The 24,246-nt window shown below is 37.7% G+C and overlaps 1 protein-coding gene across 16 annotated transcripts in view; it reads left to right on the top strand.

Moving 5' to 3' along the window:
- The window catches only part of FRY (FRY microtubule binding protein), a 221,956-nt gene that overhangs the window by 85,947 nt on the left and 111,763 nt on the right, over window positions 1–24,246 (top strand). For 15 of the 16 annotated variants that reach the window (XM_085579499.1, XM_085579492.1, XM_085579463.1 and 12 more), the window contains 2 exons: window positions 7,022–7,221; window positions 22,533–22,586. In XM_085579499.1, coding sequence (XP_085435625.1) covers window positions 7,102–7,221; window positions 22,533–22,586 — 174 coding nt within the window. In that variant the 5' untranslated portion in view covers window positions 7,022–7,101. Of the gene's footprint in view, window positions 1–1,268; window positions 2,107–7,021; window positions 7,222–22,532; window positions 22,587–24,246 lie in introns of those variants that run through there. The other variant, XM_085579480.1, reaches the window with a different exon arrangement.

The following is a 24,246-nucleotide window of genomic DNA, read 5'->3' as shown; positions in this document are numbered from 1 at the left end:
CTCCTGGGGCATGTCTCTTTAAAGAAATTAAAGAATCTGAAATGTATAAATTAGCCTTTTCTCCCTTACGGTTTCAGAATAATCAAGCATTTGAAGATACCCATTTTGGAGATCTGAGGTCATCTCAACACTTTATTGGTTATCCTTCCAAATCTGTTCCCTTTTCCAAATGAACTGTCTTGCTCCAGAAACTTGAACTTCTATTATACTTTTCCCTAAAGATCCTACTGTGTCTTCTCTCTTTTATCTTCTAGACTAGATAGTATTTGCTCTGGCATAAGGATTTCCAGACTTTTGTTTTGCATGTAATTGTTTAGGTTTTATTTTTGTTGCTTTGTACACCATCTATCTAATTGGTCAACCAAAGAAACTCTTCCTGAAGAATCCTATATTTGGATTAAATAAGCTTTTGAAAGTCAGGATGAGTTGGCATAGTTTTATGTCATGTTCTTGTGTGAAGACAGCTGCACAAAATGACTGATTATCTTCTCCAATAGTTGCCTGAACAGTTTTAGACAGTCTTTAGAGTCTGGACTATTAGAACACATGTTTACTGAGATATCATGAAATCACAGAATTAACTAGGTTGGAAAAGACCTTTAAGATCATCAAGTCCAACCTATGACCTAACAGCTCCTCACCAACTAAACCATGGCATGTCCAGTCCTTTTTTAAACATGTCCAGTGACAGTGACTCCAGCATCTCCCTGGGCCGATGATTCCGTTGCCCAGTCACTCTTTCAGTGGAGAATTTCTTTCTAATATCCAGCCTATATTCCCCTTGGCACAGCTTCAGACTGTGTCCCCTCGTTCTGTCAGTTGTTGTCTGGGAGAATAGACACACCCCCTGGCTGACTACAACCACCTTTCAGGGAGTTGTAGAGAGTGCTAAGGTCACCTCTGAGTCACCTTTTCTCCCGGCTAAACAACCCCAGCTCCCTCAGCCGTTCCTCATAGGGCTTGTGTTCCAAGCCCTTCACCAACCTTGTTGTCCTCCTCTGGACACATTCAAGAATCTCAATGTCCTTCCTAAACCAAGGGGCCCAGAACTGAACACATGCAGATTAATTATGAAAATAATGCTTCCATTAAATTAGTGCTATTAATGCATATTACTAACACACTGGAATAACATTTTCCTTGGGAATCTTAAAATTTATTTCACCAAGTTAAAAATGGATCTGCCAGACCTTTAGTTTGTTTCTTTCAGCAAAAGTTTCCTTTTTTTATTCTCTGTCTATAAATCTTGAATTAATTGGGAATGTTCTCCTTCAAAAACTGAAAAAGTAACCTTTTGTGGCACATTGACCATATCCTTGTAAATTAAATTCTTCATGCTTTATTTAATAATGTGTTTTCTTTTTAATATTATAATTGCTGTTCTAAAACAAAGCAAATTTTCTCAAGAGTTATTGCAGCAGATGTACGATTATTCTTAAGGATATGTAGTTTCTCACTGGTTCTTGGCATGGGAAAAGAAGAGATAATGGGTTGGCTTTACCTAAAGGAATTTAGTCTGTATATACTTTTGGCCAAAAGACTTTAGTTACAAAACAAAACCCATCCTGTGTTGTCAGTGTGCTTTGCATTTCTATACTAATTGCTTTCAGCTTGGATTGTATGATAATGCATGTGTTTGATATGTGTGGTTTGTTTTTGTCGAACTCCATTATCCTGTCTCATGTTCTTGGAGTGCCTGAAGTAGTTTCACTAATCTGTCAGCATAGTATGTACTTGTGGATAAATATAGACGTGCAGCCACTCTGTGAGTGGTCATCATCATATGCTGAAGCTAAAAATTACCCCTTTGGTTATGGAAAGGCTGAGCTGATCCGCAGGCCTGCTCTAGCTCACACATTGCTGGTCTTCAGCATTTGTCTATTGAAAAACAATACCTAGAAACTGAAGGAAATGTCTTCCTCACAAGCAGTGAGGAAGTGTGAAACAGGACTATGAAACAACTAATTTATTTTTCAATTTTAGTTAGAAAAGGATTCTAACTTTTCTAACTGAAGGAGTGGAACATTTCAGGTATTCACAGGCTCATGGATATTACAGTAGCATGTTGGAGAAAATCCAGCGTGATCGGCTTTATAAAGGGGCTCGGTAGGTATGAAAATACGGCAAGTTGATGTTTGTGTTTGTCTTATTAGTTTGTTCAATGTTGCTAAAGTGTAAATTTGGCACCGTTTACTAAAAAAATGCAACCACTGCTTTTCTGATTAAAAATAGAAAATACAGATACTGAAAATTCAGTAACTGTATGGCTGAAGTTATATCCAGTGTAGCACAGATTCTTGGCTTGTGCATTATGATCATTCAGTTGTCTTGATTCCTCTTACAGCTCTAAGAAAAATAGCGCAGATCATAGCAGGGACTCTCTTACGATAATTTAATTTGGTGCTCATCTCCAGTATCAGTGTTAGATAGTGTGTTGCCCTAAAACTACTATGCTTTTTTACAGCTGTTCTTCTGATGAAGGAAATGATCAATAAATGGAAAAATCTAACAGTGATTTTATGTCAGGAGGCCTTTCTGTGGCAATAGTATACGGTTGTGATGACAGCCACGTGTGATACTTCACTGATACTTCCATATTTATTCCTTGCCTTTGACTTTTTAAAAATACATAAAAATCAGAAAATAATATGGCTATAGCCTGTGCTAAATGAAAATACTCTGTAGGATCAGAGTATAATTTAAAGTATAAAAAATACAGCTTATTGCACATCTAGTAGAAAAATAAGGGACTGTGTTGGATACAAGAAAAATCTGTCTATTCAGACAGAATTACACCCCCAAATTGGTACAGACATTTTATAGTTGATCTACCGTGGTTAAACTTTGTTACAGATTTTCATAGGATAGGAGCTTTAAATATGTATACAACTTTCTAAACTTGATCTGTGGATTCTCTGCTATTGCAGAGTCCTTGGGCATCAGGGTTACCATGGTTTCCTCCATGTGCATCACCATTCATTCTCATGGGGGATGAGCTACTTTTCTCTAGGTTAAGGGTTTAGCTTGTGTGGTGACCAACACCCTAAATTATGTAGACATTCAAACTAAATGCTTCTGTGGCCTGTTCTGTTCCTTGTCTTTGTATGACATTTATTATTTTAAAATCAGGCAGTAAAAACTAAACTTGTTAAGGAAATCGGTATCTCAAATTGAGTAGAACTCCTTCCTTCCACCCACCTCCCTCCATGTATCTTCAGCATGAACCCACACGAACTATATATGGTGATTTCTCATGTTAAAATTATGCATTTTATTTAATGGGGCAGTGTTTCACTGATGGCAGACGGCGAAACTGAGCCCATCCATTTTCCTTCTACTTCTAAGGCTCACACTGTAATGTGTCAACATAAAGGAACCAACCACGGATGACTTTAATGCAGCTACTTCTTAAACTTGGAGTCCTTGATTTCCAATTTTATGTCTCAGAGTCAACTTTTTTTGGTGAGTTTTATAGGGCTCCCAAAGCTAGGCCTCAAAGCTATATTATGTTAATACTCATACATTATCAGTATAGATATCAGTGATAGTCTTGTCGCTGGGCCAGATTTTTTCAATGCAAATATGAAGTATAGGCAAATGCTGGAGATAATGAAGCTGAAAAGATGCCTTAGAAAGCCAAACCTATATATAATAGTTCATGACCAACTCATGATCAACTCCAGACCCTCAGAGTGTTGGCAATTCTAGCTTTCACACTAAATATGCTTAAATGGAGTTAACAGCTACAAAATGGTCTTTTAAAAACTTGAACTAAATCAATGTCATATGTCAGTCATTTCTCTTAACTGCTCTAATTGCTATAGTAATGATAGATGTTAACCCCCAGGATGTGCTTTTTCTGCATTTGGGGAAAGGTTGTGCAGTTCTTTATTTCTGAGAAGAACTAGAATAAAAATTTTCGGTGCACTGCCAAATCTCACAAATAATTGCATTCCTCTATTACATTGTGCAAATAAGTGATTTTTTGGTTAGATGTCTGGGAAAAAAGATTAAATCCGCCTGTGTCACAAACCTAACAAGAGTCATTGTTAAAAGGCTTCCTACTAACAATGACTATGTGGATTTCAATTCCAGTCTCAGAATCCTGGCTGAATGCTCCCGTGATGGAAGGTTAGGGTGGCAGCTCCCAGGTAGCATGGCTAAGGTTTGGCCAGGATGTGGAGCGTGCCTGCTCTCACACACCACCTGCCTGCCTGCCTCCCTTGAATCCCCTTGATGTTCTGAGCTAGTAGCCAGGTTTGAAGCAGAATTGGCGCGGAACAGAAGGCAGGTTTGTGTTCGATTAGATCGCTGCAGACTCCTCTGGAGCAGCCTGGGCTGGCCGGCTGGCCCCGGCCCGGAGTGTTGTGCTTGGCGGGGAGCCCGGCCCGCCGGCAGTGCCAAGGACGGGGCTGCCGCGGTGCAGAGCCACAAATCCGTAAGAAAATTGGTTTCGCTGCTCACCAAAAAAAATTTCCTGACTGAGCACTTGGAGATCGAGCTGATTTCATGGGTAGATGTAAGCCGGTCAAAACCACGCACATTTGGCAAATATATTCCTAATTGTAAAAATGTTGTCTGACTCCATCCTAAAGGTATTTGTGGAGAGATTTCCATTGCCTAGAGTATTTGATAGTCCATAAAAAATTGCATCTGATCCTTTGCATCCCACTGTCTTCGTGTTTAAGAGAGCCTGGGTGATGACAAAGGAGCAGTAACAAACTCTTCTCCGGTGGCACTTTATTCAGTACTTTGAAGTAGATTCTTATTTGGAACAACAGTGTATTTTTAGAACAAGTTTTGTGTAGTATAAATGTAGGAGTTTTATGCACTTTGTTTCTTGCAAAGAGTCATAATGCCAGGAAGATTCTATGATAATGCTTTTGCCCTCAAAAATCAAGTGAAACTTTGCAGGAAACAAATCTAGCAGGAAACATCTGTCACAGTGGGAGAAGTGCTGCTGCTGTGCAGAAGAGTGATGCTGTACCTCGTCAGTGAGGGGTTATTTTCAAAGAAAAGTATAGCTGTGTTGCGCTTGCAGAATAATAACTACATCAAGAGAAGCATTTCTGTCTTCTATTATAGTCATATAAGAACTTAAAAACTAATTTTTATAAAGGAAAACACGTTCTCTTTTCTCTAATAGATCCTTTTTTATTTTTCAGTGTGTAATTTTGGGTTCTTATTTAAAAACTCTGAAACCATAAAGTTTCTTTTTTAATTTTTTTTTCATTTTTGTTCAGCAATTGAGTGTTAAAGTCCATAGGAAAGGTCAAAAATCTAATTCATTGTTAAAACAATCATATGTCCCTAATAATTAAAGTTAATTTCAGTAACACTTACAATTCTGTATATCAAAGGAAAAGTGGTACTGATGGTACTAGATGTGAGGCAATCATCACTGTAGTTCATTTCTCCTTTCTCTCTTTCTTTCTTTCTTTGCAACTTGGATGTGACATATAATGTAACACTCTGGAGTGCAGTGCTGTGGGGAAGTGCTGTAATGCTTTTAGTTCACAATATTTCCATGGTTTGTATTGCATTAAAGCATCTCTCTCCCAATCACCAGTAGCACTCCTGGGCATTGCGACACTTTCATTACATTCAGAGTGGATAATGGCTGGTCTTGCCAGTGCTACTTAATTTGCTACTTTTAAAGTTTCGGGCAAAACTAACCAAGAGAGGGTGCTACCAGTATCTGCCTGAACACCAAACATTACTTTTATTGACAATGAGAGCCGAACCCTGGGTTGTAAATCTTACGTGTAATGTGTAAAATGGTAATATTTGAAGTGCTTCCATTTATTTTTCCTTCATTCACAGAAAAGTAGCAAAGTAGAGCTCAGTCTTGATACTCATTACAGGGAATTCAGTCACAGGATAATTTAGTGGATGATTAGTGGTGGATGATTAGTCCAACCCCAGCTTACTCACTAATTAGGGAAGATTTCTTGGGACCTTGTCTGGTCAACTTTCAAGTGTCTCCAAAAGTGAAGTTTCCGCTGTATCTCTAGACAACATGTATCAGTGTTTGATCACCCCCTCACAGTGGAAATTATTTCCATATATCTAATAGAAATTACTCACATTCAAACTAGTGTCTGTTGCCTCTTGTCCTATCATCCTCAGCTCAGAGAAGAATCTAGTTCCTTGGAGTCTTTGCTGTACTCCATTAGGTAGCTAAAGAGTGCAATAAGATTCTCTTCTCAAGGTTGAATGGGTCCAGCACTCTCAGCCTAGCAAGCCCCTGATCATCTTCGTGGTCCTTTCTTGGCCTTGCTTCAGAATAGAAATGTCATTCTTGTATGGGAGAGCACAAATCTGAACAAAATACACCGGGTGTAATCTCAAAAGTGCCAGATGGAGCTGTAGGGTTTGGTTCTTTCAGGAAAGCTAATGCATAATTAATACTTTCTGGCTGTGGAAAACATTCTGTGTCTTACTTTTATGTAAGATTTATACTGGTTACATGTATGTTGTTTCTTTGAGTCATTCTTGACTGACCTCAGTATAGATTACAGGAGAATAAGATCCTTTGCTACTCATCATATTCAAAAGACCAGACTCCTGACTTCTGCAAGGCTAAGCCAGCTTGAGTAGCAATAAAGTATAAACAAACAAACAAACAAACAAATAAATAAATAAATAAATAATTTTTGTTATTTGATAACTGAGTTACAGGTCTGGCTTGCATGAAAAAGATAAAAAATGAGGATGTTTTTCAGTTAGGTGTCAGCAAGTCTTACCATGTTAAAAAAAAAAAAAAAAAGAGTATGCACTGTTTAGTAAATGCCACTCAATTTTAATATAAAAGATTTCATCTTTGATTTCTTCTTACAGTTAGATAATGTATATTTTACCTATGGTATCATGGAAGTTATATTGATGTGTTGTGTATTTCTTTGATTAAGCAGCTAGTCTCCAGTTTTGCTTTGACAGTGTAGTGAGCTGTTGAGGTGCTCTGTGAAAGTTAAACCATGTTGAATTACCCAGAAGTTAATGTGCCTTTTCTACATTTCAGCTTCTCCAGTTGGTAACGGATATATCAAGCCACCTGTCCCTCCTGTTTCTGGTACACAGAGAGAAAGAGGACCCCCAGCCATGCTGCCCATCAGCATTGACCCGGACAGCAAACCAGGCGAATACGTCCTGAAGAGCTTGTTTGTTAACTTCACTACCCTGGCTGAACGCAAGATTCGCATCATCATGGCAGAACCTCTTGTGAGTAAAAGGCAACTCCATGTATATATGTATACTGTGCTTTGAATTTGTTTTAAATCAGGTTTGCTGGCTATGCAATGAAGAATATTTTGCTTGTTGTCTGCGTTGGAGTTTGATATTGTTTCCCAAACTGTAAGATCTGCTGCTATGGCAATTAGAATGTTGTGGGAGAGGGCAGAGGTATGAAAAATATGCCATAGGGGTGACATGAAAAGAATTAATATTTAATTTCTGTTTGCAATGTGGGCACACGGTAATGGGATTGAGAGGCAGAAGGGGTGTCAGCCAGCATAGATTTCACAGCTGTGAGAGCAGTCACTTGAGTCAAAATAGATTAGAAAATACTGAAATATGATAATGCAATATTTCTGAATATTACAGGTTTTCAGCTAAAACATGAATATGACTACCACTGCTGTCTTCTCTTTTAGTTCTGACTGTACTAGATTTCATAATCTAACAGAGGACTATAGCACCTATTTTCCAGATATGAAAAAGCATGCAGCACTTGAGAAAGGAGTTACATTGCAAGGTCTTGCACAGTGAGAGAGACATTGTTATTTGTACTTTTAGGCAAATTTAACACATAAGTATGTCTGTTACAATTTTTCTTATTTAACTGAGCTTTCAGGACTTTGCTCATTTAACTTGAAATTACATTTTATATACATTCTTGCTATTCTGATTAAGGAAGAATATTTATATAACTTATATTTTAGTTCTGGTGAGGTAAAAAAACCCTAAGACCTAAAAATAACCAGAAATCTCTGCTTCTGTACTATAAGGGAATTTTAATAAAAACTTAGAATGTTTTTGTTATAAAGTCCAATATAGAACACTAAGTTCAGTTCCCCATTTTCAGGATATTTTGAAGGGCAAAATGAAAATTTTCTTTATTCTGATGGCATCTGTTTAGCTTTGATTTAGATTCAGAAGCATTTGATGCTTGGCAAGTTTTACCAGGCTTTCTTCTGAAACATTAGCTAGATGCAAGATGACAGAGCTATCTTATGTAATTTGGAAATAACACAAAAAAAGCTTACAGTAAAGAATATTATGACAAAAATCCATTTTTTCTTCTTTGATAAGTTCCCTCCAAATTACAAGAAGTAGAATAAACAGTCATAGTGTAGGTCCTTTTAAAAAATAAAAGACCAGCAGCTATTTATTATCATCCAGTCTTCATGTAATGCCCAGAGAACATCTTTAAAATTTTAAAACAAAATGTGTGTAAAATTACTTGGCAAGTTCAGGAAAACAGCAAGAAGACCAGTACTGAGGATGTAATTTCCTTGCAGCACTTTTGTAACTCTTAAACATGAACCTCTGCATTTTCATGTAAGATTTCAGGCATGGATTTATTCCCATTTCACTTTGTGTTAATATGATTTTGAGTTGCTGTATGGTAATATGCTCTTTTTTTCACTTTGGGAAACTATTATTATCTGAATGTTGATCTGATTCTAGAGGTTATTCAATGGAATTTTATTTGCTAAATTCAATGTAGAATGTAGAAATATTACAAGAGACTGGAATGTCACCTTCTTGTCATAATTTTCAGAATGTATTTTTTACAGGGGTCTGACCATGAGACACTTACAATAATTCAATTATGTACTCACATCTCATTAGTACTAATAAAACTTACAAGCCATGGCATGCTGCTGTTTGAGGTTGGCTGTGACCAATGAGTAAGCGGGGTTCTGTAGACATTCAGTCAAAATGATCTTGAAATAATCAGGTTGTAATGAAAGAAATGACAAAGCAAAATGGCAAAAATTATTCTCAAATAACAACTAAGAATATAAGTCTACCCTTTTGGTGAGGTAGGTGCTGGATGTTTAGCAGCTTTGTTCCCACATTTTAATCAACTGATTAGAATTGTGACAAGGAGGTCTCAGGGATTTGGGAGACGAAGTTTATAAATTGATGGTGAAAAGCTACCTTTTGGCCTTTTTTCACAATAGGTAGTCAGATGGTGAACTCTTTGAAGTTTATGTTCTAATTAAACTCAAGTGTACTTCAAAGGAAGTCAAATATGCACAGCGCTCAACACTAAGATATTTCTATTTTGATTTCTCCAAATCATTACAAGATATGACAGTTTAATTTTATAATGAGTGATGAATATTTAGGACATCTTCTAGAGAAGATAAAATGATCTGTTTATGATATTGTTGCTTTTGCATCTCTTTTATCACCAAGTTTAGGTCATATTAAAGCTCTGAAGTTATTGTGGCTAAATTAAATATTTATTGATGCATTTTTTACCTGGATCATTCTTTTGATAAACATATTCTGCCTGCTTACACTTCCTGATTATCATTGCTGTTGGTTATATGAATTTTTCTCTCAGTTTCTTTGGGTTCCATATGCCCATGTGATACATCAGTCTCTTTCTTTTGTGGTGCACACAGAGCTGAAGTGTAAATTACAGTGCTCTTCTGACAACTATGTTGGAAAACCATGTTTGTGTCACACCATCAATTCCAGATGCTAGAAAGGCACTAGAAAGCTTTGCTATTGTCTAGGGAGTCAGTGAAAGGCACAGCAAATCCCACCCCTTCTTGCAGCCCCAAGAGGTCTCATCTGGGATAGCAATATTCCACTGGGAGAGAAAGCAGAGGGCAATGTCACCTACTCCTCCTGCTGCCTTGGCTGGCAACTGAGTATCATTTGATGTTGTGGTTACTGGATCTGGCAGTGATCATCATAAAACATGCTCCTCAGTTAATATATTTTCTAGACATGAGTATAAAGTCAACTATCCACTGCTAAGTCCATCTAACTATCCACAAGTTAAAATGGAAAACTTTTGTTTCCAGATTTGACATTTTTTAACTTTGTCTGCAGAATATTTTATTCAGAATTTCAGGTCAATTTTTCCCCTTTTTAGGATCTCTGATATATAAAATACCAATTCAGTAATTATAAGTTCACAATAATGTGGCTAATTTTTAATTATTAATTACTGTACCGAGATTATCAAGTTATATAATTTCAAATTAAAAGTATTTGACAGCAAACTTGATTAAAGTGGATGGTTCAGTTTATAAATTTAAATTCCCATAAATGAAATGTAAATAATTTTTCTTTGATAATAATAATAATTTCTTGGTTCTTTTATGTAGATAATTGTTCTTATTTGTGACAAATAGTAGGATTTTTTTCCGCAGATCTTTTTTCACAGCTTATTTAATTAATTTTTATCAATTTTTATTTTAAATCTTCTCTGCATTGCTTCACTTATAAACACAACCTCATATTTTATTACTGCTGATTTTTTTCAAGCAATGGTGACCTTGAAATGAAGCTAGAAAGAGGAAGCCAGGGAAGTATTCTTGCCAGTTCAAATGAAAGAATATGTATCATAGCTCTGTAAGGAGAAAACCCATAAAACAGTTTCCTTTTTTAGGACTGTTGATTATCACTTTGGGTAATAATTCATCCTGTGCATACAGAGCAGGCTAATCTTTAAATACAGCTTTCAGCAGTACTTACACACAGCTGTAGACATTGATAAAACATAGGGAGCTACAGGCATTGACAGTTGTTAATGGTTAATTTAGCTGTTGGTAAACTTTCATTATGCTTTTCTCCTGCAAGCATCTTCTTTTACTGAGCTTGTCTAAATTCAGGATCTCTCTGAATACTGAACTCAAGAACAGATTTTACTCATTATAGGATTGGGAGTATAAGCATATTAAATGTATTCTGCATGTAACTCTTTCCTTTTATTACACAGGTTTCATCTCACTGTTAGGAAAAAACACTGAAAGGAGTGATGTGATTGACATAGTGTCTTTATTACTTCCATTTCCTTAAAAGCTTGATGACATTAAAATAGAGATCTATTTCAAGATAGGGCTGGTGATAGCAACATAGCAGATGGTTCAAAAGACTTTGAAAAAAAGGAAAGAATAATGCAAATTGCAGACACTGACCAGCCAATATATATAATGGGACTAGTTTCTGATTAGCTTCAGTCTAGGCTTCACTTTCTCTAGGCATGAGAATAATATGCTAAGAACAGACTTGGGAGAAAAGGAAGTGGGTTTTTTGTTTTCTGAGGACTGGGTTATGATAACTGGTAAGATTTATGTAGGCTCTGATAATACCAAGCAATTTTATCCCACAGCTGTAATGTAGAATTTTTTGGTTTACATGGACTAAAACTCCAGCTGCATCACACCAGGTGACAACACCTTGGCTGTCACCTGTAATGTTACACATTACCACTATATGTATTTTACATTTGAAGTCCTCATTAATAGTTTGACATGTACAAGGACTTTGGACCCTGGTTTGTTCACAGTGAATTCACAGTAGTTACTGTAAGGAACAAGTAATTTCCTGGAAAAGAGGAAAGGCAAGCCGCCTTGCTCTGTTCTGGCTATTCACTCAGAATATGTATGCCCAGACAAATTGACAATTTCATGATTTTATTTGAATACATTTATGCAAATATATATTGAAAATTCTGTTTTCTTTTATAATACAAAACCTATCTCCCTAGGACCTATAAATGCTACAAGCATGCCAGCTTCCTACTGTCATCTGTCCCTATCCACCTCTGTGTCACTGAAGGATTATGCCACTGATCATTAATCTAATTCTTTTATTCCACGAGTGTTTGTGCTAGTTAAAATCTTGAAAAGCATGTGGCAGTCAATCCCAGCTCTAAGGACCTCAGCATTCATAATACCATACCTCTGTATCTAATGTCTCATAATTCTTTATTTCTACTGTGTTATTTATTTAGCATTTAAATTATAGAAATAAATATTATTATAGTAGCTTTTTTTTTTAGACCTAGTTGCAACAAATAATGTGTAGGACATTAAAAATAATTATTCTTAATTGTTCTTTCAAGAATTGCCTTTGAAGTACTTAAGATGCTTCTATATGAAGTTCTGCCTCACTTTATTATACTGTGCTGAGGACTGTTCTCTCACCTCCTCATAAGAAGGTGAAAGCATCTGCACAGCATATTACTTCAGGTAGTCAATATGTAACCTGAACATGTATGGTCTCCACTGTATGGATCCCCAAAGATTTGTTACAGTGCATGTGTTAATTGAATATGCAAATCTATGTCAGTCAGTCATAGGACAGTCTGGAGGACCAAGAAGAGTCATTCACCTAAGGAGAGTGTCTGTCTCCTAGTCCTGCCAGAAAGTGTCAGCTCAGTAAAGTTCCTTTTCTGCAAGTCATTGATTGGATCCTGGGTCAGTTTTTTAGACTAGTATCTGATCTCAGGATTTTATTCAACTTCTAGCCATACCTAAAGACTTCTCGTTGCCCAGAGAAGCTTTAAATACCCAATCTCTGGAAGTACTCAAGACTAGAGAGCAATCTGATCTAGTGGAAGGTGTCCCTGCCCATGCAGGGACTCCATTGTCAGGAGAGCTGGAGTTTGATTATATTTAAGTTCCTTCCAACCCAAACCATTCTATGATTCTGAATTTAAATTCTGTGTGGACTGTCTCCCCAGTTCTGTTTCCTTTTACTCAGACTTTCCAGCAGCTAACTTCTCTGTTTCAAGAAATCAATTAAGCTGAACAGTGGTTCAGTCATCATTCTTCCCTCCTTCACTAATCAGCTTCCCTTGGGAGTTAACTGGCTTTCCAAATATAGTCCAGTCCACCAATGATAATGAAGCCCAAGCTGGGCCAGATCAATGTGTTCTTTTCTGCAGCAGAAGGCAAGGCAGTTGAGCCCAAGAGATCTCTTCCATGAAATAAGCAAGCTCTGCTCATGAACTCAAAGGATGTGAAGGCAGAAAATCATGGCAAAGATTGGCCTTGGAGAGCAATCAAATATCACAAATTTCAATGGCATAAAGATCCTTCACTTCCCCCTTCCACTTACTACCTCAGATATAATTTCTTCCTCCAGTTATCTCAGTATGTATATTGGGCACCTGTATATTGTATACCTATGTATATACACCTATGTATATTGTATACCTGTAGCAGAAGCCAGGCACTGAACAGTATAGAGCTAGGGTGGGTAATCACAGAACGATTATCTACCAGAATAATTATCTTCCAATTATCTCCCAGAAAGGTTTGTGTGATTGAAACAGTGATCATAGATCAAATATCTTCTGTGTAGTTCAGGGGGACATATTGCAGAATTGAAACACAGAAGTTGAGGGAAAATAGTATGAAGTATGTAGCTGGGAAAAAAAAGAGCTGGAGGAAGAGACAAATGTAGGGTTTCAGAATAATCGTGGGGAGTGCAGGAGAACAGAGGGAGCATCCATATTGGTCTGATTCCAACATCCATATGAGACTGAGGGGAAAACTTTATGCCATTTAGCAAGTCAGGGAGAAAACAGACACATTTTTGCATAGACATCGGTGTCGTCATTTGCACTTAGATACAGGTCCATAGAACGCACATTTCAGAGTCAGATGGTGTCAATGGGCACTTTCTCAGTGCTCTCGGGGTTTCCATGGCTGAGTGTGCATGCAGAATGCTGTTTGGGACATGAGCAGAGCTCATTACAGTGGCAAGACTTTGCAGGATGCTCGCTGTCCCTCGGCCTCATTACTGCATGGATACAGTTGGAGGATAGTCAGTGGTGCATACAGTGGTTCAGATTGCTAGAGGAATTTAACAGATTCAATCCAAGGTCACTGAGGCTGTCACACTGCATCACATGTTGGCTAATGCTTGCAAATATAGCAGAAATGCCCTCAATCACATTATTGTGTTGTTTAAGGATATTGGCTATTACCACTCTCCTGAAAATGAAAGTCCTAGTACAGTCATTTCAGGCCAGTCTTATCACTGAAGTCTGTCAGGAAGGACAGAAGAAATCAAGTGTACACTTCAGTAGCATTGTTGGCAGATGAGTAGCAATTCAGTAAAGAGGTATATTCCCATAACTTTACAGCAGCTTCATCCTTTGCATGCTTTCCGAGTCGCATTTGAAGTCAATGAGGTACTGCTTAATTTATGTGCTCTTTTCTGGGTCTGAATCTGGCATGGCACAATTTATACATCACAGAGCTTGAATTATACTGTATTTGACCCTGCATATCTGGTGGCATGAAAAATATGAGAAAACTTGAAATAACTACCTCCTAAATTGGAGATCCACCCAATAAGGTCTTGTTTCACTAGCTGAACATGCTATACATGTGGAAGCTATGGCTTTTAGGGCAAACGTACTTGTAGCAAAAGAACAGTGAAGACTTACATTAGCTCTGTAAGGGCATCTGGCATCCTTCTTGAAAGTCTGTCAGATCAGTACCAGTAACCAGTAGTTACAGTCTTTGAAAAAAACACCTAGCCAAGAAAGGTCCAAGTAACAGAATTTTAAAAATACACCTTTTCTGTTCTGTGAAAACAGGTGCACAGTTGTTGACAATAAGTATCTATCTGATGTTAAAGCAGTAGTGGACATCAGCCAGCAGGCTGTGGCCAGGGTCATTTGCTGTCCTTTATTAACCCTGGCTGTCTGAGTCTTGAGAGAATGCGGTTCCTGTTTGCAGAGATCTCTGCTGTGCTTGGAGCAGCCCTGCAATTACAACCCTAAATTTATCCAAATCAACTGATAAGGGCTTCCTATAGGCTTTATTAAATTAGGTCACATTATTCTGAGTGGGTAACCAGAGTTCAGGGCCCTGAGGGTCTAATAAGCCCTAATGGCCTCCTCTGAGTCTCTCGCACACCTGCCCACAGGTTTTGGAGCAATTAGTCCCTGCCACGACTGCCACAACAGTCTCCTGCTCCCACAGCCCTGCCCCCTCCCTATCAGGGGCCTTACTGAGCCAGGTCACATAGCTGAAAATCCTTAATAAACCTTAATAAACAGTTGAAACAATATCTCAAATAGCAGTTTCATGGGAAGGTCTTAACGTAGACTTGGAAGTTTCAATCTCCATCATCATTACGGTTCTTATTTTTGCACTGTATCAAACATTTTCTCAGAGCATCATGCATATTCCAGTCTAAAAGGCTCAGAAATGAAAGCTCTTGGGCTCTCATACTGCACCCCATGACACCACCACTCTTGACTGAGGCCTTATACATTCCCTACCCTAGTAAATGAGGTTACAATCAACTAAGTTTTATCTTGTTATATTGGAATTTTTTAGGTTGGAATCACACACTCTACTAACACAAGGCTGTGATAGAATTATGATATCAACATTAAGTGCCCACACTTTGTCTCCAGATGGTCTTTTTAAATTTATCATACCTACACGTTGTAGAATCTACCTCTTTCTGTACACTGTAGTATTGGAATAAATAAAAGCAGGAAAAACCAAGGGACAGTACTGTAATACTAACCAGGAGGATCCTTATAGACAGAGGATTTTGATGTGTTCATTAAGTTATGACTTTGGAAAGGCATTCCTGTTCAAACAAACCCTGAAAAAAGCAGGCAAGAAAATTTCCTTTCTCACTTGTGCTAGAGTGTACTTCAAATCTCAGTAAAGTTATCCTTAGTACTCTTTTCAACTTACAGGTTTCACAAAAGCATGTCTTTAAAATATTTCTTTCAGAGCTGGTCCGCTAGTAGTTATCAGCTTTTTTGGGCTTAAAATATTGTAGTAAAAGAAACATTTTACTTCCTGCCTACAATAAAGCATCTTACTTTGCAATAGAAAATAGAAATGCTGAGAGTAGTAGTTTTGTTGTTTGAATTTGTTGGGGGGTTTTTTCTGTTTTGTTTGTTGGGAGTTGTTTTTAATTTTTTTTACATTCTATGTTATCTTGGGAAAGTAGCAGTGCTAATTTTTGTACTTTGCATCAAATAGTAATCTTTAGTTCAGTGGGTTGCTTCTTTCTTCAGGATGCTTGACATTTACTTCATAGAGTATCACTTCTGAAAATCAATTTGGTATTTTTTTGGCCTGTATGGACATTTTTTTTCTGACATGTCAGTTACGTCAGACTGAACATTCACATGACTGAAATTTATGTGTCCACATTTTCGTTTTCTTGGCAGACAGCCAAGGTAGAAGATGTCTTTTGCAGAGAATGTGGTAATCAGACAAAAATTAGCCTGCAATACCTGATGTGATGACACAGTCAATCATTGAATCATCCTCTTTGGCATGACGAAGATGCCAAAGAGTCAAATTCAGGAGTGAAAACCTGTATTTGAAGCTGAACTGATGTTTTCTGAATTTTCATATTCAGCAGTACAGGCACATCCTTTTCCATATGAACAAAACAGAAGAGCTGTTACAAAAAAAAACCCAAAGCAATTACATGAAGAAAGAATAGACTCAGTAATACTGAGCTTGTCTTTTAAACATGCACCTTTCATTATTTATGTGCATTAACTGTAATGACAAGTAGGTTTTTGACTTGAGCTTGTTAAATAATGTTTTTGTTTTGGAGATGTAGCATATTTTTACATATATTTCATAGCCACTTGAAATGTGCTTATTTACACCGTATGAACTACCATGCACAATTAGCATTGCTTTTTTACTCCATTTTCAACAGTTAAATGAAGTCCATCACAGTTTTTGTTAACATTTTGTGTATCTTTTATTTTGTCTTATGCAAAGTTGTAGTGTTTCCTTGAAGCTGTATTATCATATATTTTTTATTATATTTGCCTTTAGAATTTCCAGTTGCTGTATGCTTAGAATTTCAAAGGTTAATGAGGGGAAATCTCCTTTATTTTATTTTCTGTGTACTGTGGTCACTGACACATTTTTTAAGTGTCTAGCAGCTAATTGATGCTAAGATAAGTCAAAGATTCTCTTGTCATCCACTGAACAGGCAGTTTATGTGTTTATGCCTGAGGACCTGCTGACTTGCAAAGAATAGTCAATGAAAACAGGACACTAATTTGCCTGTTTCATAGAACTTGCAGGTGGGAGACAGTTGGGAGACTATCAGAGTAAGCAGATTATCCTTTTCAGTCAAAAACCTTGGCTCTCTTAATTGCTTAGGTATAAATTAATTATACTCTTTGGGGTGGTGCTGGGAATTCTCAAATAGTGAAAGGGTATATAAGTGACAAAAATCACTTCCTGAGAAGTTCAGAGCTATTTTCTGTACAAGAGCTTTTTTTGTGTGACCACAGACTGTTCCATATCCAGTTTTGAAAGGGCCAAACAGAAGTAAATACTCTCAAGTTCAGCTTCATGAACCTGCTCAGTGCAGGATCAGCACAGATCCATTCTGAGAGGGAGAAGGCAGGAGCACACAGCTGGAGAGGAGGACATAGGTTACCCATCACATGATCACAAGATTGACAGTGATGCCTTCTCCTTGTTTTGGTATGTACAAAATAATCAAGGCAAAAAAAAATGGCATGTTTGGGGGCAGACTTTTTCCTACAAATGCCAATTCTCTTTCCTGCTGAAAAGTATATAGGAGAGAGATGTTCTTTTTGGGGAGAGGGGGCTGATGGGGTGATTCATCATAAGAAGAAATAATCATGCTTGGAGATTTTGGGGCTCTTAAGATTGTGCTTACATGCATTTTACATATGTTGTAGCTGTAGTAGTTGAATGTGTTCTGTGTCTATTCCATTTTACATGAAAATGTCCATTCTTCTTTCTGTTTGGTGTGTCTTCCACCCCAGAAGAGCACTCAGTAGAGAATGGCTGGCTGCTTTTTAGTGTACAGTGCAAAAGTTAAAATTTGTGTAACAATATCCTTTCACCATGCTTTTAAGAAGCAAAAGAAGGGGTCTTAATCAGTAATACAGTAGCCTGTCACAGCTTAGTAGGAAAAACAGGCCTAATGGTTGCTGAGATTAGAAATAGCTTTAAGGGGCATTATATGTCATTATAACATGGTGGCATAGTGAAGCTTAATAGGCACTACAACATCCTTTTGTTTTTATGTTTCCCTGAACACTCAGTTCTGTGATAGGTGGCTATTCCTGTGTAAATTTGCTCAATTATATTTGTGTAGCAGCCCTGAAAAAGCCTTAATATATTTACCATTAAAAGTCACTGACAGTCTTTGGAGAAAAGTTTTAGTATGCCTTTGTGAATAGAGGGTTTGAATGATATGTTGTTTTTTAGGTAATTTATAAATATTATATTTAGTTGATGCATGCAAATATGATAAAATATGCATTTTCCATTGCATAGTTAACATAGTCTGTTTTATTATATTCTATTTATGTTTTCCCAAGGGCAATGAGAGAGATGAAGGAAGTTAAGTTTTCATTGAGCATTTTGTTCCATAGGCATTGGTGGCATAAAACATTTAGCTGTTTTTCCTGAGAAACAGTAGTTTCAAATATTAAATTGCCTTTACTATTTATCTCAAACATGTTTATATCATGGGAATTACCAGTGTGAACAAATACAGAGTATGCAATTGAAAGCAGCACTTTAAACAAGAAATAAGCATGTTTAGTTTTGTGATTAAAAGTTGAAATGTTACTAGTGAGAATCCATTCTTCTGAAATTTTCTAATTTTTTTTGATATTTCAGTAAGCTGTGGGCCCTTCCATATTAATTAAAACTTTCTTTATTCATATTTTGTTGTTGTAGGCTTCGTCTTTGGCTCCAAATTCAGCCAAACTATTCATCTAAGATTTGGAAGACATTTTTGTAGCATGTATATTGACAGAGACTTAAATAAGTCAACTTTTATTTTATAAGGGCCTCTCTGCCATTCCTGAGTTGAGTGGACAAGAAAATATATTGAAGTAAAATTGTACCATGAGGTTAGAAAACAATCTTAGGGTTCTTTGAAAACTCATGAAGTGTATCTCCAGGTTAAGTAGACTCCTATGGAATCTATTGGCCAGAGACAATTTCATATTATTACGCATTTTAACCTTTCTTTGCAAGTCCTGAACCTGTGGTATGCAGACCATACCATGGACTGCATACCACCTACCATGAGTATAAATATATACACACCTACCGTGAGTATAAATATATTTTATATAGTAAAATATACATATAACACTGTTACATGTACATGTTCCCATAGCAACAGTGTTGAAAATACTGCATAAAATGAAATTGTGAGATTTGTAAGACCAGTAGAACTAAGCAAATAGAATAGGCAAGTTGTTTACAGTAGATGGAAAGAAATTTTCTATTGCATAAAAAGAATTGCTGCTTTCAAAGGACACTTGAAGTACCTGCATATAATTGAGTTGCCTTTGAATTTACTCAAAAGTTTCTCTCTGACACGGTCAGTTGTTACTCTTATCATGAATGTATTCATGCTTTTATATTTTAGAAGTGCTTAGACATCAAAACTCCAAACACATTAATATCTGGCCCTTCATCTTTATTCAGTTCTTCATCTATTCAGCGCTCGGCATTAGCAATAAGTAGTAACAACTTCTACGCTGAGTTCTCTCAAATCTCCAGACCCCACATACAATCTTACATGGCTCTTGCCATTCACTGCAGGGAGACAATGAGTGGCTCTGGTGTGGGAACCCCATTCCCAGAACTGGAAGGGTTTGTGCAAAGATTTTTGTCTCCGTGGGGTCAGGCTGGGTCCTGACACAGGGGCTGCAGGCAGTGCCAGTGGCAGCATTGTCCTTGGAAAGAGTCAAGGAAGAAGCAGCAGCAGCAACCCAAACAGGGGCATGATGAAGAGGCAGAGACAGCTGCAGCAGCAGCTGCTGCCTGGCAAAAGTGTGAGGGGAAGGGAACAGTGGGAACAGCAGTAAGTGCAGGATGGGATGAAGGGAGGAAAAAGGCTCAATTGAAGCCCTAAACTGAAGACATTGAGAAGATATGGCAGCAGAAGCCTTCCTGGCTTTTGGCATTCTCCATCCCAGCTGCTTTCTGCTGTGACCAAGGCTGCTGCATGGCCTGTGAATGGTTTCTTTAGGTCAGTGCAGCACGGCTGGGGAAGCCCTGGTGTGGTGCCTGTAGGAGGGCACGTGATGGCTTGTAGTGCACTGTCAAATGGAGGCATCTTCTTTAACTCAGGGGTGCATCCCCTGGGGAATGTTATCATCAGAAACTAAAGTATGTGGGAGGTGTATGTGCTGATAGGTTACAGGTGATGAGGACATTTTCAGAATAGCAATTCCTGATTGGGTTTCCCAGAGCATGGGTTTTTATGCTTAATAGTATCCCCCTTAGAGACAGCCTGTGATGAGGAATCCCACACCTCCTTTCTGCCTGAAACACTACTGTCTGAAAGCCAAGTGCTGCAATGTTGGTCATGGATAAAAAAGCTTCTGCATGCTGAAGCCCTTTTTGTTGAAACAGACCTTAAGACATTTCTCTGTGGTAACACAAGTCTTCTGTAACAGAATCAGAAATTTCATTATTAAAAAGACAAAAAAAGGGGGTGTTGATTTTTTTTCCTAAATGGCAGTAAATTCTTAGTATGCTGATTTGTCCAGGACCCATGAAAACAAGAATCCTTTTCCTTGCAAATAAGTTGAACACTACTTTTGAAAGTTTATCTGCTGTCCTTTTCAGTGACAATAGCAGTAATAGACAAAAGAAGCATTGTCTCTCTGTGACATACAACTAGGCAGGGTAGCACCAACTTAGTGATTGAGGAGGAGGAGGACTGTGGGTGGGGTGGTGTCCTGTGTTTTCCTCAGGGTTACAAGGTTTTTTACTGCACATGTTCATCACCAATAATCTGTAATAAAGTTGTAATTAATAGCTGTTGTGCCCGTAATGTAACCTGGAGGAGTCTCTTTAGATATTGGAAAAAACAATGAAAAATATTGATGGCTGTTCTGGGTAAATCAGTGACTCAGTAGAAAACATTCTGTTGATTTTTGTATTTGCTAGGTAGTCAGGGGATACTGCAGTCACCCCACAGTTGGCCTCCTTGCCAGCTGGCAATACAAGTGGATCAGCATAATTAATTTCAAAATTGGTCAGCAGATTATGCTGGGCAACATTTGCTTCTGAAAGAAACATGAAATAATAGATATATTTGGTCCAACTAGGTTCTCTCCATTTCCTTATCTCATCAGCTCTAAAGATTTCTTTATTTTCTATCTAATACCCCCTGGCAGGGGTGGTATTTTGCCTGCTACATTAACAGATGCTGATGAGTGGAATAGTTTGTTGAAAGCTGAACACAACATCTCATTCTGAGCTGGTGGGAGAGTCCCAGTCTTGCAGCTGTAGGAGAAGAAAGAGTCATGATTTATAGAAGAATAAGGCACTGGCACATTGCAGACACCAGAAACAGTAGTGTAATTCACAGCAGAATTGTGATGGTGACAACTGATGTGTTTTTCAGAATGTCATCTGCCCTCATGTATTGTTTATTTTCATTGCGGTGTAGGAGATTAATGTTTTGTATACTCTTGCATGTATCTAGAATATTGGCCTGTCTACTTCTCCATGTCTAAGTAGTTCAGCCTGCTTGACCAAGCAGCCATGCAGATGAATGGATGTTCACACATGGTTTCTCTTAGCTGGGCAATTCTCCTTGGCTTTAGTAGTTACTCTGAGAATATGACCTGTAAATTTGCTTCCATTCTGAAAATACCTTTTAAAATTCTTTTAGTAATTACTTTCCCCACAATTGTCTTCCTTAGAAATGAACTCTATGGTCTTTGATTCTTTTAAGACCACCTTTCTTTCAGTATGCCCTGCATGATGCATTTTATCTATGGGCATGTTTGTATTGCCTGGTATCTGTATAACAAGAAGGTATATTGTGTAACACAATCACAGAATCACACAATCACTAAGTTGTAAGAGAACTTGAAGATCATTGAGTCCAACCCGGCTTTAACACCTTAACTAAACCATGGCACTGAGTGCCATATCCCATCATTTTTTAAACACATCCAGGGATGGTGACTCTACCACCTCCCCAGGCAGACCATTCCAGTACTTTATCATCTTTCCATAAAAAAAACTTTTTCCTAATACCCATTTCCTACATTTCCCTTGATGCAGCTTGAGACTGTGACCTCTGGTTCTATCAGTTGCTGCCTGCTGAAAGAGACCAAGCCCCACCTGACTACAACCACCTTTCATGACATTGTGGAGAGTGATAAGGTCGCCCCTGAGTCTCCTTTTTTCCTAAGCAGAGCCCCTCAGTTATATATTAGAGGAAACACTAGGTGCTTTTTAGGATGTTGTAAGAATTTATCACTGGTGTGAGCACAAACTTATATGTAATGACTGGCCTATCCTTCTCTTTTGTAAAGAGACACAAAAATCACTCAACACACACTGTCAGTATTTGCTGATACATATGCAGAGACCTCCTTTGCATATGCAACAACTATCCTGGTATCTCTAGGATCAGATCAGGAGGCACATTATATGAGTAAAAAATGTAACAAAAAGAATACTAGAACATGATAGTGTTGATCTTCTGTAATGCATATTTAATATATTTTCTTTCAGGAGAAGCCACTGACCAAATCTCTGCAACGAGGAGAAGATCCCCAGTTTGATCAAGTAAGACACTTCAAATTACATTATTTTCTTTCCTCAGGCTAAAAGAGGAGTGCATTGGAAGGCATTTTAGTGTCCTTATATTGCTGTTGCATACTACAAAAATAGTACTTCTTGATGTGCTTTGGTTAGAATGATAAGTGCTTACCTAACTATTCTTGTATATAAATTGGAAGAATTTTTCCTCATTTTCCAAGGTCAATATTTTTCTGCCATTGAACTCGTTCCTTTTCTAGCGTATTTGGTATATGTGTTGTTTCTTGTCTTTTTCCCCTGTTAGGGAACTTGAAGCAAAATTTGTATCTTTTCGAATTATATGGTTTTTGAAACAGGTGTGTGGCTCTCAATCTTTCTTTTATGAGGTTTCTTTTATAGTTAATATGAGGGACTACAGAATCATGGTTGTTGCCATCAGTCTCAACAGTCTGGTTTGCCTCTGTAGCTGTTACTCAGCATGACCTACACGTGTTGCACTTCAAATAGGCTGAGCCAACATGTTGTGTTTAATATTAAGTTCTATTGTCAGCATAAATGCCTGTATATGACAAGGTAGATAATTATTAGAAAAAAGGTGAGCAGGGAAAAAGTATTAAAAAGTAAGTAGAGTTTATATAATTGATCTGATTTCATTTAGTAGAACAATAAAATTGTAATTAATAAAATGAAATTTATATCTGGCATTAGATTAATTTATTATGTAAGGGAAATAGGACAAGTATAAAAATAAAACCAACGGCAATATACACACTTCTAATTGATTACATAAAGCAATTTATTTTTGTCAGCAGTCTTTCTTTTTGTCAGCAACATCTAGGATAACCTATTTTGAAATAAAGGAAGATAGATACAAAGAGTTTAAGTTACATAAAGGATGCCAGACCTGGCAAATCTCACTCCCACCAAAGAGGAATCATTAACTCTAGGTGTGCCATTGCTGTCACCATTGCTACTGACTCCACATCTGCCCACACCACTGTGCTGCCGTCACGGCCAGAAACACAGGACGGAAAGAGCAGAAGCAGCAGAAGCAGCAACAATTCACAAGGAAGTTATGACCAATGCCATAAGATGCAGGTGCCATATTGATTGACTTTGGGAGAGGAGATAGGTGTAAGTACAACTTCAGAACCTCAGCTGAACATTTATTGAGTTTTCTGAGACATTTCCCAGAAGTTGAGATGCCTTGTGTGACTCTGCTGGCATTCACTAAGATTCACTTTGTAATTTCAGCTTGACAAAGAGACTCTAGGTTGTTCTGTAGTTGCTTTTTGGGGAGAGAGAGCCTGCCTGGAGGGCTGTTCAGAGCAGGAGGTAAGCAGAGGAGGTGAGACTTCTGCTTCATACTCGGGAGCTCCCTGTCTGCCTCACTAACCACAGAGACCCTGCAGGGAAACCAGTCACTGTAGGTAAAGGAGATTCTTTCTGAGTACTCCCTAGCTGCCTCATGAAATTCTTGGTGGTATTCTGATCTTAACTTTATATACATATTATTTTCCTTCCTATGGGAAGAATGTTACACTCAAATAGGAAAGTAAAACAAATTTAAGCCATCCAGATGCAAACCTCATGATACTGTTCCTGCAGTGCATTAAACAAACTCATAATGGGTAGCCATGATTTGATTAAATATTTATGGTTTAGCAAATTTTGGCCATTTAAAAGG

Source organism: Lonchura striata, chromosome 1, assembly GCF_050655825.1.
Source record: "Lonchura striata isolate lonStrDom1 chromosome 1, ASM5065582v1, whole genome shotgun sequence".
In the NCBI taxonomy this organism is placed as follows: Eukaryota; Metazoa; Chordata; class Aves; order Passeriformes; family Estrildidae; genus Lonchura; species Lonchura striata.
This window is presented reverse-complemented; position numbering and strand designations above follow the sequence as displayed.